The sequence below is a fragment of the Denticeps clupeoides genome, chromosome 20 (genome assembly GCF_900700375.1).
Source record: "Denticeps clupeoides chromosome 20, fDenClu1.1, whole genome shotgun sequence".
Classification (NCBI taxonomy): Eukaryota; Metazoa; Chordata; class Actinopteri; order Clupeiformes; family Denticipitidae; genus Denticeps; species Denticeps clupeoides.
The window spans coordinates 7526501-7540599 of record NC_041726.1 but is presented as its reverse complement, the minus strand read 5'-3'; the positions used below and the strand labels follow the sequence as shown (position 1 = coordinate 7540599).

At 44.4% G+C, this 14099-nt stretch overlaps 1 protein-coding gene across 2 annotated transcripts in view; it reads left to right on the top strand.

Annotated features, from left to right (window-relative positions):
• Positions 1-14099, top strand: part of LOC114770147 (retinoic acid receptor beta-like) — a 93720-nt gene that overhangs the window by 36027 nt on the left and 43594 nt on the right. The window contains exon 2 of one of the 2 annotated variants that reach the window (XM_028963795.1): positions 1050-1395. In XM_028963795.1, the coding sequence (XP_028819628.1) occupies positions 1206-1395 (190 nt within the window). In that variant the 5' untranslated portion in view covers positions 1050-1205. Of the gene's footprint in view, positions 1-1049; positions 1396-14099 lie in introns of those variants that run through there. The other variant, XM_028963797.1, reaches the window with a different exon arrangement.

Below are 14099 nucleotides of genomic sequence, written 5' to 3'. Positions count from 1 at the left end.
CTTTATGAGCATCCCAGAACACTATATCATGTTGATTTCGCATTTTGGAAAAAGAAGCGAATGGCCGCTCGAGGGAAATATCATGAACAAGCAGGAAATAAAAATAGGTGGGGCGCTTTGTGATTATAAACACAATTCATCATCTGAACTATTACCGTCAGTCAAATTCCCATCGTTATTCATTTTCATCTGCATTTATGGACAAACATGAATATTACTGCTGGCCGTGTTAATCATACGGTGGCATATGCTCACATGAAAAATATATTTAATGTTTAGTTTATATGGACATTAACATTCAAACCTCTCATAAAAGTAGCAGTATTTTAAATTGACATATTATTGGTTTAGAACAATCAGAATTTAGATTCATCTTTCATTTGTAATAAATGCATTTATAATCCTATTATACTGTCTATACTGTGTGGCAACCCCATCACATTTTAAACTTTTATTAGATCATGATAAATTTCACACATCATTACATTCCAGTATTGTATTTGTTGCAACGTTTGCACATATTCCGGATGTTTTCTAAAGTTGCACTTCCATTTTAGGGTTTTATGGTTTGTCTATTCCATGTGCCTCTTTATGCACTGAGAACTGGATGCACAAGATCTCACCTCTATGTATTCACGTGTACAGCTGAGATGAACATAAAGATTTCTTTGACCTTTATCTTGCTGGCTTTTCCAAGTTTTGCTGTGTCATGGCTGATCCGCACATCATGTGTTTTAACGGTTGCACTACTGGAGGCAGAGAATGTGTATAAAAGCCTCAGTGGTCTTGAGGGTTGTTTCTTTCCTTCTACAAAACCTGAGATGCTCGATTGTCAACACACACTAGATTTTGTCTTTCCGGGTTGATGCAAGAATTTGGGACTCAGCAGTAAAAAGAGCTGTTGTGCTTTTCATACAAGCTCCTGTGATGGCATTCTTCACAGTGGTCTCCTCAGTCTATAGTATCCTGCAGTACAGACTGATGGTGAAGCGGGAACCATATTGCAGTGAGTAACTATGCAATTCTCTGCTTGTCTTCTTTGTTCTCAGTGGACAAACACAATGCCAGTCTCACTTTGGACACATCTCTGGGATGCTGTGGATTACCGGGCCACACATGGCCCGACATGGGGACTGTGACCCTGGAGAGGGGTCACCCGAATGGCTCCCCCCTGACCCTTTGTCCTCCTTGTCCTCTCGTGTGGAATGAAGACAGCCAGCCGGGCCACGCCGTGCTCCGACCTTGCCGTCGCCCCGATGAGGCGCTACAGGACGGGGGTCTACCCCTTCCTCTTCCCATCGGTGATCAGCAGCCTACCGCTGCCCCCGCCGCCAACACCACAGCTCCTCCAGGAGCACAACAACCCCAGTAGTGGCAGCACACCTTCCCCAGTAGGTGAGTCCTTTTGGGTGCCCCATCAATCTCCATATCCACATTCCAAACCTCTACTTTGGTTCTTTGCTCTGCATTGTGAACAAAAGTTGACGTAAGCTACAGTAATTGCCCTTCTTTCCCTCAGGGGACCGGGCATTATGGTTGATATTATGTCAGCTTCTGTTGGCAGATGATCATGCTGAACCATTATTTATCTGTGTACACACACATCAGTGCTTGTTTAAAGCAAAGCATGGGATTTGGTCCACATGAAGTCCATCTGGGCCAAATGCTGAAGGGATTACTGGCTTCGGTGCAGGAAAGACGAGCGCTTTAGTGAGTGTTGGTGTGACATTTGGATGAAGAAATAATGTAGCTGCTGACTGCTTTAGACTGCAAAAGGGCGGTGAAACTACCGTGTGAAAAGCTATGGTGCAATAATTCAGCTACTTGTTATTTCGCTCCCTGGTTATCTCTGCAAGCAAGCCCTCCCCAAGCCTGCACACTCATAGCCACAGGCTCTGGTTTTCTCATCCTTACTTAATGGTGGCTATCTTGGATCGGGGCCCGTAGCCGCTCAGGTCCAGCCATCACATCTGCCTTCTCATGGCTGGTCCACATGGCCTATTTGGACATAAAGCTCCAGGCCTGGGGGGCCGGGGTCAGTATACAGAGGTGAGGGTAGGGGTGTTGGGCAGCGGCGGGCGATTCAGAGGACGCGCTTCCAGCTCCTTCCCCACTGTGCAGGTTACATTGAGCATGAGTCACATGGTGCCAATCACCAGCCAAACCAGTTCTGGCTCCCTCCCATCACTCACATCGATCCTCAATATGGACACGCTTACTGGTTAAGTGCAGATCTTGAATAATTTAGCAAGGCTCTTGCTAGTTAAATGCATGTTATGCATTGTGGGGGTCTGTTAAACCATTTTTTTTTGCCAAATGCTATTGACTTATTATACAATTTATTGCAGTGATTGCATGACTGTGTTGAAATGTACTGACTGAAGATTTGGAGGGGAAAAAATGAAAAGTGCCAGCTTTGGAGAGAATAAATCACAGGGAAAGGAGAGAAAATGAAGTTGTCAGGGCATAAATAATTCAGACGTTCTTGTCACATGCTATGCTCACACAGCCCCAGCCTCTTTACAACACCAATGTCAGTGTCTGTGCCTCTGTGCGTTTCTGAGCCCACCTTGCACCCTTTCCCACCCCTACAATTACAGCTGCTTTTGCAGCTTGCAATACCTGCTCCGGCAGGGGGAACATCAGGCAGCCCGGGTCCTCTGGGGAACCTCCTGCTTTACCTCAGCGGGAGAGGTGGTGCTCTGAAGCAGCCGAGGATCAGTCCTCCCGGGGCGTGGGTGTAGCTCTGAAGTGTAAATAAACATCACCCCGGTGCAGACACGTCACTGCAATTACACGCCGAGGGTTTGAAGATGCTTCTTCTGAGCGCTCCCAGAGTCTGGCGGGAGACAGCGCTGCGCCAGCCGGCAACTGATGTCTTTCTCAGCCGCCGCCGCAGTACTGAATACCTGCACAGTATCTAATCATGCATTTTGCCTTGGATTTATGGAATAGTTTGCATTTGTAGAGATAGTAAATATTCTAATATGTACCTTTACTAATAAAAAATGATTTGGCAGTATGAAATCTACACAATCTTCATATTTTGTTGCATTGGTTTCTGCATTGACACTCATGTGAAATGAATTATGTATTACCTTGTTGGTCAGACACATTTGCAATGGGGAACCAGGACATAAAAGAGCCAGAGTCAGGGGTGACGAATCAAATACAACGGCCGCAAAAACCCAAATGAAGCAGAAGATCGGTGCTAATGAAGAAATGAAACAGCTCTATTGGCATTTACCTGAAAACAGTGTCTGTTCTGTCTTTGGGGTCGTCGGGTCGTCGATTGAAGCTGAGGTTCAAAGCTCTGTGTGTAAAACATTGACAATAAAACCTTGCTTTAAAATGCGTCTGAACTTTTGACGTTGATTGAAGTTGGAAAGAGCGCGACGCAATGAATATCAAGTTGGTGAAATAATGGTCAGGTTTTGAATGTGAGGTGAACCTCTCAGGATCCTTTGGGAGGGTCACCTGCTGATTGCAGAATAATGGTGACAGGATACAGTCCATGCGCCTTTCAAGTTCAACCTTCAAATTAAACGTGTTGTAGACACCATTAATGTTAGTATTCTAATGTTAGTTGTATTTGACTATATTTTACCCAATAGTGTCACTTAACCAATTTTATTTAATCAACTCTATAATCTACTATAATCTAAAAGATGTGTAAGAAGATGAAAAAAATGCACAATAAAATTGGGTATCTCCAGGAATGGCTTTATATTTTGGAAAGAACTGGGATCTGACGTAGCAGTGAAATGCCACCCGCTGACTTAGCTTACTAGCTAGCTAGCAAATTATGCAATGCAATTTAAAACTGAGGCAGAGTAAAGATCTTTGGTTTATATATTTCCGTTTAACCATCGTAAATGTAAAAAATTGCTAGATGGGTAATGGCAAGGATAAACCTGAATTCCGACAACAGAGAGTAAACTTTTATGACTTTTACGAGAAAAACCACTTCGGGCAGTGTTACCTCGCTGTGCTGCATTTCTCAGTTGTTTATCCTCATATATAGTGATTCATTGTGTTTTATTGAAGAACTGTGCAGACAGTCTGGAGGTGCTGTGGTTAGCTCTACTTTCTCGGAACAAAGAGATATGGGGGCTGCTCCTGGATACATAAAATGTGTGTTCATGGACATATTGCTAGTCTATTACTAACTTTACTAGTTTGAACAGTCATTCTGAGGACTCTAGGCACTGTGAGGACTCCTTCCTCAGGGCGGATTTTGAAACATGCTTGTTGAGATGGACATTGAGACCTCTCAAGAGAGCGGGAAGTTGTTTAGCTCACTGCAGAATTATGGATCTGTTCGTTCCAAGGCTCTCCAAACTTTTCCCTTTGTCCCTCTGGTGTGGAGCGCACAATTTCTGAAACCCAGCCTTGAATCTGCAGTCAATATTTTCCTGTCTCGCAGTCTGTCAGAGCGTTTACTCTGTGCACCACTTTCCCAACCTGTCATTTCTCATCACCTCCATCTCCCTCTCGGTAGTCTGTCAGGAGGTCACGCTGATCTCTACCTGCTGAAGCTTTACCTCTCCGTGACCCCGCTGAATCGTATCAATGCATTCATCTGCTGTCTGAATGTCAAAGCGCCCACGGTCCATGTCTCAAAATTCATGTTCAGGCCATTTGTCTTTTATGTGTGATAAAAAAAAATATATAAAGTGCTTATGAAAACATCAGTTTATGCTGCCGTCATAGCTGTAACATAACAATGTCCATTTCAGGAGTAAAGCATTTCCAAGATGACATTGTGAAGACACATCATCAAATATGTCTATATTTCAGGATTTTGTGACTGAATATTATGTTCCGGAATTGAGTCTGTGCCCTCTACTTTTTAGAAGTTTTCCTCTGTGCACTCTATGCAAGAACCTTTTTTTGCCCTCGCATTTAATTGACTGCATTTAATGTCACAATTGCAGTGTAAATGGATAAAAGAACATTTTTGCAGTGTAAAAGAATATTTTGTTATTTTAATAAATGTACAAAAAAAACTTTATGGTGTTTTGTTGAGGAAAAATAATTATTCAGCTGGCCTTCTATTTAATGAATTCTGATGTAAGTTATAGGCCTTAAATGATCATGCGCATTTGACAGCTCCATTCCAAATCAGGCATTAAATTACACAGATAAACCTTTGAAGTTAAGTCAAAGTAACAATTTTTGTCATTGTGATACACTGCAAGCACATCACAAGGTGCAGAAAACGAAATTGGAAAGTGAAGTGATTGTGAAACACTGCAGCACAGCACGTGGTGACATAACGAAATGTGTCCTCTGCTTTTAACCCTGCATCACCCTTGGTAAGCAGTGGGCAGCCATGAAAGGCACCTGGGGAACAGTGTGTGGGGACGGTGCTTTGCTCAGTTGCACCTCAGCGGCACCTTGGCGGTTCAGAATTCGAACTGGCAACCTTTCTATTATGGGACACCACTGCCTAGTGTGTCCTCTGAATTTAACCCATCACCCTAAGTGGGAAGCGATGAAAGGCATCCAAGGACAGTACCTTGATCCATGGGGACCTCACTGGATCATATTAATGCATTCATCTGCTGTCTGAATGTCAACGCGCCCATGGTCCATGTCTCAAAAATCATGTTCAGGCCATTTGTCTTTTATGTGTCATAAAAGACAAATGGACTCAGATTTTAACCGGAGTCCACTTCCGAGTCCCTGCTTTGTTAGAAACTTCATATTGACTTTTTAATTCATCAGTTTGTTTCATTATGCTCTATTGTGCTGAAAAGAACTTAAGAAATGTTTCTTTTTGGTTTCTGGAAGTGGGTGAATGATGAAGAAAAGTCATGCATTTCGTATACATCACAGAGATGTTGCTTGCTGGACTGTAGTGATCTGAAGAATGCAAGGCTGTGTCTGCAGCTGTGCAGACCTGTTCTTTTCTCCAGCACTTCATTAGTGCCAGGCTGGTGGGAGCCAGAGCCCAGGAGGATGACTCATGGACCCCGTGTCCTGTGTCAGACCTGCAGCTCCCATAATCCGTTTACACAGAGAGGAAGTTCTGTTCTGAATTTATCCTTTAATGGAACCCATCTGTGTGTCGCTCCGCATCGGGGGTCAGAGGGAATGACCAGATCTTTGGCTTAATCCCACGACACGTGTACTGGTAACTACGGTAAGAGGTTGAGAAGAAAAAAATCATTGACTAAAACCAGCCTTGACTACCTGCTGTTTGACAACTAAGCATGGAAATATGGAATTCAGAACTTGATGGTGTACCGGCAGATCACAAATTATTATAGTGTTAACCAAAATATGAACATTTACATTTCTTACCAGCAAATTCAGGAACTCTGCTGACAGAACTCTGCTCCTCAGACAGTGTCCCAACTAGATAAAACCAGATATTTAAGTTCATTTTACTGTTCATTTTACTCCAGAGCACTGGAGGGCACCAAAGTCACTCAATCAAAGATCACCACTATGGTAACGACGTGGGGCATTTCAATTTGGATAAAGAATATCAATTCAGATGTCAGTTTGTCACCCTGGGAACGTCATGTCCATCATGTCACCAGGGCTTTACTTTTACTTTTTTGTGTTCATGCGTTATCGTGCCTTTGCAAGAACTTATTCTGAACTACTGACTAACTTTTTCAACACGAACAACCGATGCGTCAAGATCACTTGTTTTTTGTCATTGTTGTTCTGAAAATGAGAAGCCTGGCGTGATGCCAGGTGAGGGAGTTTTGAGGAGCAAACACAGGACCAACCAGAGACACATCGCGCTCTTTCATCCGCCTTCAGTTCCGTTTTTGCACTCCTCTCTTTCGCAAAAAGCCGCCTTTGTCAGGGATTCTCTGTGCTTGGCAGCCTTGTGTCATCGGGTGGTGCGCCGATTCCTGCACCCCTCGCAAAGACATGAATAATGCAGCCTCTCCTCATTGCAACAGGTGCTAAAGCTTCGGATGTAAAAATCAATGCGCAGTCTATTCACTGTAAATGAACGGGAGGGGGTGAGGTTATTGAGTTCTCTGGGTTTTGTGTCTCACATTTCATCTGGTCAGGAAGGCTCTGAATGTATAATTGTGCGTTAAGTATTTCGAAAGTAAGGACATAATCAAGGCCCATAGTTACAAATGCGCGACAAATTGTTTGGAAGTTATAGCAATGTCTTTTTGCAAAAGTTTTTTTCTGTCCAAACTGTTTTGAGACAGTAGATTTTTTTTCTTCCGAATCCAGACGGTTACGTCTATATTTCATTCAGTGTCCTCAGCTGCTCTGTGCACTCCTTTCCCAGTCCGATTGCAGTTCATATCACTTTCATTTGCCTGTGGACATCTCTGCTGCTCTAAATGTTATGAGTGACTCCCACACCATCAGATGGTGTCATATATTTAACATACCTCCCACAGTTTGATGTTTGAAGATGTCATTTCTTTGGGCTTCACACCCAGTCACTGTCCAGTACGAGAAATAAACTCTTATACTGTTCATAATAAACGTTCAGTCCTCTTTATAGGCTTTTCTTAGTTACAGTTGTCATCTGTCATTGCCCATACCTGGTGGCTGCTGCAGTTAAAGGGCCACACCCTATTAGGCTTGCGCTCCCGCGCATGAACTTTTGACTCTAATTGTGTTCACTGGTTTATGCCTGTGTATAATGCTGCCTGTTGAGGCTTGTCTTTTGTGTTTTGTGCTTGTTTTCTACATTTAGGTATTGGAAATAAAACTATATTATCATGCAATTATGCCTCCTTATTTTCCCCCATGCCGCGTCTGTGACAATATCATTTTGCATGATGCATTTTACAGTTATTTTTTTAATAAATAATAGCCACTATTTTCAGACTGCCACTAAGCGTTGCAATAAATGCTTAGTGTGGAACCTGTTAACTCTTGTAAATAGATAAAACAAGAAGGAGACACAATCTTTAAAGAGAAAGATGAAGTATAGCGCATGTGAGGTGTCAGTCATGGGGTTTTTCCATATATAGCTCTGTTTACAGAAACATTATTAATGATCATTTTCTGGGTGACAGGGTAGTACGTTTTTGTAAATTTATGTAAATCCCAAGGACACATTTGATCTTACACTATTCAACAATCTCCATGCTTAGCACAATTTGAAAATAGCGCCCGTAGTGTTCATACAATGCATTTTTCATACATAAATACCAATTGAACGGCAGTGATTCACATGGTCTCAGAAGCCATATTTCCTTCTTTGAATCATTTAAGAATCAAACCATGAAGTTGTGACATGAAAATGAAAGGCATTCTGTTTGTTCTAACTTTAGTAACACTTTCCACACTGCAAATTATTCCTGTAATAATATGACAAGCACCCATATGAACCACTGAGAATGTGGTGCTTTTAACCTTGTTATGCACGACCCGTTAGTCAGGAGAATTGTTTTCCATGACATTGACACCAGTGCCTAATAATTTGTCCCTTAGGTGAGTTTAAAAAAAAATAAAGGCCTGTTGTTAATGTGTGGTATACCCTGCCCATCGCCTCAGTGGACTCTCCATGGTAGCCGTAAATAAATCAAGTAAATGGCCTCTTTTTGTGCGTTCATTAATAGGCACAACATGAGTCCATACAAAACTAAGACTATTCTTTGAATGGACTTTGATTGAAGGCTGGCCCTTTTTTAACGGCACCATTCTCATTCCCGGCCTGTAGCAGCTTGTCTCTCCGTCCGGGGTCTAATATATTACCCCTTAAAGATGAGACAATGAAGAAGACGTTCTCACTGCTCTGTTTGCTCGGAGGGGCCAGCGGTACAAAAGCAGGCAGGGATCGTCCTCTTTGTTCCCCACGAGCCGAGAATCTCTTTAAAGATCCCTGTTTTTGTTTGGTTTTTTTAAGGGAAGGGCGGCAGACTGAGGTGCTGTGTGGTGGATTCGGACGATGCTTAGTCTGAGGGAACTGTAAAACCAGAGGCGGGGGAGGTCTTCTTCGTTGCGGGTGTCGGAGGGGGCAAACGCAGGGCAGCACCCAAACCTGCGGCATCTCCAGAGGGGATAAATGCCAAATTGCCATTGTCGTTTAGGGCATCGTGTGTGGTGACATGGCAGGAAACGACAAGAAATGCACACTCCTCGCTCGGGCTCGTCATAACCGGAGCTCAAACTCTATCGAATTTGAAATTCATTCTGAGAACCAGTTCCGGTAAAGGTGGCAACCTTCACGTATGCAAACGAGCGAGACAAGACGAAAAGGTTTAATACGAACCCGCAGTTCATATTAACCTCCAATGCTGGGGTATCAACTCTCAGCGCCGCCACAAATAGACACGAGCTGTTTTAACCGGCGAGAAGACGGTTTTTCAGCTCAAAGTCCTTTTTTTTTTTTTTATCCCGTCTCCTCTTTGTTTCTTTTTTTTTTTCTCTCACTGCGCATTTGATCTCAGACACTCTGCAAGAGAATAGGTGGGAAAATGGCTGGTACACATAGCCACAAAGGCACATGTATAATGCTGCTTTGTTGCCGATAAATCCGCAGCAGCGCGTGGGTCTGCATTTAGAGATAAGTGCAGGAGATGGAGCTTCTAACTTGGAAACGGGGCGAGGCGTTTCACGGCGCTGTAGCATCCACAGCGCGTTACGTCCTGACGGTGTTGTCTGATGTGTAGCTTGCGCAAAGGATTCCGTCGCTGGACGTGTGAAATAGTTTGGTTCCCACAGGCCAGCTATGGTCCTGCTGTCCTCGTGATCCGTCACGGTTTAGGGACATACAGGGTTGGGGGGGGGGTTCTCAATGTCCCCACGTCCCAGATAGCAGGACCGATGCTTCTATGCAGCTCTGCTATATTTAGCCTCTGGTTGCAGAGGAGTAGACCAATTATTTATGAGATGACAAAATTTGGATCAAATTTTCACCAAAATAGAAGCTAAAAGATCTCGTTTGCATGCACAAACGCTGAAATGCATTGCATCAGACAATTTTGCATGAGCACTTTTCATGCCATAGCATGCACTCGCATAATAAAGATGGACGCTGTCCACCGTTCTGCATGGCAGGGCACGGACGAGGTCAGCCCTGCAGCCCGGTGCCCGCGTTCAGAAGAGGAACGCGCTTCTGGTTTTAAGCGGCTCGGTGTTGGAAAAAAGCTGGGACTCTCTAATTGAATGAGTTTGTCTTGGGGAGCGGCCAGCAGACCGCTGAGCTGTTTTTGGTCGAAGGGGGTTGAACAAAAGGCTGTTTATTCGTCAAGGCTACCCTTGTACGGAGCCAGAGCGCGAGATAGGGGCTGCCATATTTGTTTGCGGCGGATCCCCATCTGCCGCGAGCGGAGCGCCACTCCAGAGATTGATTAAACAGCCGTGACAAGACGAATGAAGGCGCAGCGGCTAATAGTGCGGATGAAATAGTGGCAGGGGACAAACCGAGAGAAGGTGGAAGAAGCATCTCCGCGTCCTATTCGTCTACCTGGTTCAAAGGAGGTTTCACGAGAAGAAGCGGGCGAAAGGCATGCGGCGTTACGGAAAAATGTGGTGGCGGGTCGATAGGATCCGTGTCGGCGGCGCCGGGTTCCTCCGCCACGTGCTGCGGGGACAGTCACCGATCAATATGTAATTCAGGATACGCTTTGCAGGGCGGTGCTTTCCACTGGCCTTAAGCGCGGCGTGTGTGGGACGATGCATCTGGCTGTGGGTCATGTGGTGCCATTAGAGACCCACACCACACGTCAGACCCACTGCCCTGCCCCGGTGTCAAACTGAGAAGATCCTAGCGGCGAATTTGTTGGGTCGCCGGTGTAACCTTCGGGAGAAGCGAGGAGGGCCTAACAGGCAACGCCCACCCCGCTCTGCTGCATTGTTGTTTATTAATGATTATTTTGGGGGATAAAGGATGGAGGGGCGTCTTTGTTTAGGTTTAGGCAAATGCTGAACTAAAGTTGGTGACAAGGAGCGAGAGAAAGGAAGATGAAATGGCAGGCAGAGAGGGAGAGTGAAGATGAAAGGGGGGGGTGGAGGAAGAAAGGGAAAGTGGAAACCAAAAAAAGGTGGGCAAAAATGGAGGGGGTGTAAAAGGATAAAAGGATGGTGGGGGTGGGGAGACGATGGAGAGAAAAGAGAGATACCAGCAGAAGCGAGATGGGGAGGGCTATGGAGCAGCAGGGGAAGATGGGTGGCTGGGTTTGGAGAACATAATCCTTGGTTTTTTTTTTCTCCTTTTTTTGTTGTTGTTGCTGTTTTGTTGAAAAGACCTCGAAAGACAATGGACGAAAAATTGCAATTGGACAGACAAAGAAAATGGAAAACCCGTATCATGTATCACCCGTATCAATGAGTGATCAATTCAAGCAACACAAGACACAAAAAAAATGCATTTACTTGGTCGTCTCGATCAAGATTACAGCTGGCAACCTTCTAAAAGCACGTGTCCAGCTCCAAAGATATGCCAGTTACAGCATATCCAAAATTCAATTGCTAATTACTTTTGCGAGAGGAGTGCGCTAGATCAGCCTTACCATGTCTGTACAACTTGTGTAGCATGCTCTTTTTTTGTGCTACCGCTCTTCCAAATTACCAAAACAATGCATCTAAGCCATCTTGGAGATCTGCAAGACATCTGAATTATGGGTTTACTGATTAAGAAAGTCTTTATGAGACATTAGCAATTGTTCTTGAATCAAAGTTTAGTCGCTGTATCCCTGAGGTGCTTAAAGTCCAGTCTCAAAAAAAGTCAAAAAGTTTAATCTGGAGAAACGCATAGAAGACCAGGAGGTTCTTGGAATGGAAAGGGGAACTTTAAATAATTGATGTTGAAGAATGACAACATGCTTGCTGGGTTTCCAGCTGCCGCTAACTAACTGTTTGCTAATTTGCTCATTTTCAAATATCCATTTGAACAGTAGGGTCATGGCTGGGAACAGGGCAGGGTCCCTTTTTAAGGGAGGATGCACGTTGTCGCCTGTCCACCCTAGCATTCGTTCTTCTGTACGGCGGGAGGAGGCTGTCCTCCCCTGTTAGTTAATTAGCTGCTTGCTAATTAGTTACTCTTAACTCCATGCTTGCTAAGAAGCTACTGCTAGCTAGCGAGCAGCCTCGTCTCGTTCGGTAGCCATGGTGAATAATCTCCGGTCCGGAGAGAGACAGGGTGTTGTTGTGATGGGCTCAGTGTCCGTGGCTGGGCCGACTGGCCCACAGGAAGGCCCTCCTGCATTCCTGTCCTCTGAGTGACCCCTCGTCTCCTTTCCTCCTCTGTGCTCTGAGCTGCTCTCCTCCAAGGGGGCAGAAGTTATTGGGTAATCAGGACCTGTCAGCACCTTGGTTATGCTGCGTGGACTCAATCCAATCATGTGAATGGAGTCTATAATAGCACCTGATGAAAAGTACGTTTTTCAGTGAAAGAGCCAGAGTTCTTTGCTTCTGTCGGTCTTTCGTTCCTGCTTAGATCCTGTTCCTTTGACGTGCCTTTGCTTGAACATCGAGTCCTCAGTGTCATTTGGCACTCGTCTCTCTTGTTCTCTCACTCCTCTCATCTCTTAATCTTGCATTTCCTAGTGTCATTTTATTATACCCCTGAAGTACCGCCTTCCTTGGGAACTCTCTCTCGCTCCTTCCCTCCACTCGTGAAACTTGCAGTGGGAGAGGATAGCAGACGAGGAGACGGGGCTGAAAACCTATTGATTTTCTGGCACCAGCCTGCTTAGATTAAGAAATGCCAATACTGGGATTCAACCCCGACTCTCCGGTTCACATTAAGTTCACTTGTCATTTTCTATAATTCTGATAGAATCAAGATCCTTAACGGTGATGCAGTTAGCCCGGCCCGGCTGCCTCAGGGCCGACTGATTGAATTAGGCACCCGCGTGCTGCCATTCGGTACCCATCTGCAGGATTCCCGACACTTAATGGAGGCGCGCTTATTACTTTTGTTTTAAAAGGCCGCGTTTTCGCAAAGAGCCAGCCGAACGCAGCTCATAAATTAAAGAATTAGGGGTCTTCATTAGCTACCCAGAGGAGTTGATTAAATCGCTCTTTTGGCACGCCGAATGCTGTGATTATGTTTAATAACAGAATAAACAGTGTTTAATTTGTAATATGCTCTTTCCTGCGAATAATTGTTTGCGGCACTGGGTGCTTTCTAGTCACTGTAGTGTGAGATTTTTTTTCATATTGCCCTAATATAAAATGCATTAATTTATTCAGAATTTTTTGCATGCATGGCAGTATTGCACAACGCTAAACATTTCTCGTTGTAGCAACGCACTTCACTTTGTGTTCAAAGGTATGCATTTCACAGATCTGCAAAGATGCAGTGACTGCATGCAGTTCTCAAAGTTTAAAGGAGAGTTTATAACTTGAGATGCCTGGTTTGTGCACTTGCTATATATTGTTCTCTATTGTGCAGAGCAAACTGTGACTACAGAAGCACATCTTAACATCTGTGTCTCTATAAGCCAGGCATTAATGTACAGTACATGAACAGTAGATTAAATGAGTGTGTGACGTGCAGGTATGCACACCTTTCTGAACGAGTGTGTGCGTGCACACACACGCTCTCGAGATGACCGTCAATAAGAGTGAGTGTGGAGGGGGAGATTAGAGGACTTTGTGCGCTAATCTCTGCGAAATCACAGGCCCCCGGGGCCAGGGGGGGAGATAGAGCAGCGGCTCTCTGATCAGACGGGTCAGGGCTCACCGTGTGAAGCCGCCTGAACGCCACTAATCCCCCCGCAGAGCCGCAGAGGAGCCAGGCTCCCTGACGGACAGCTTCCTCTCGCTGCTCCCAGCCTGCACTGCGTTCACCTCACGCAGGGCAATGGGGAGGCAATGAGAGGTTAAGGAGGAGAAGAGACCATCTTCACAAGAGCAGTATTTATCAAGATATGCTTACTTTTACAGTTAAGGCAAGTGAGTACATGGTTAAAGGGCAATTGGTAAACCGATTGTAATAGAGTGTAGAAAGCTATAGTATAAGTACGACAAATAATATTTTAATTATATAATTAATTATATTTATACTTTACATTTTTTTATATTTAATAATATATTAACAACGTATATAGTATGTGTTCAGAGTTTGGGATAAATTTTTAAAAGATCTAGACATGCTGGACATTATATATATGTCCAACTAGAAGAAAAAACTAATGGCTAAATATTGA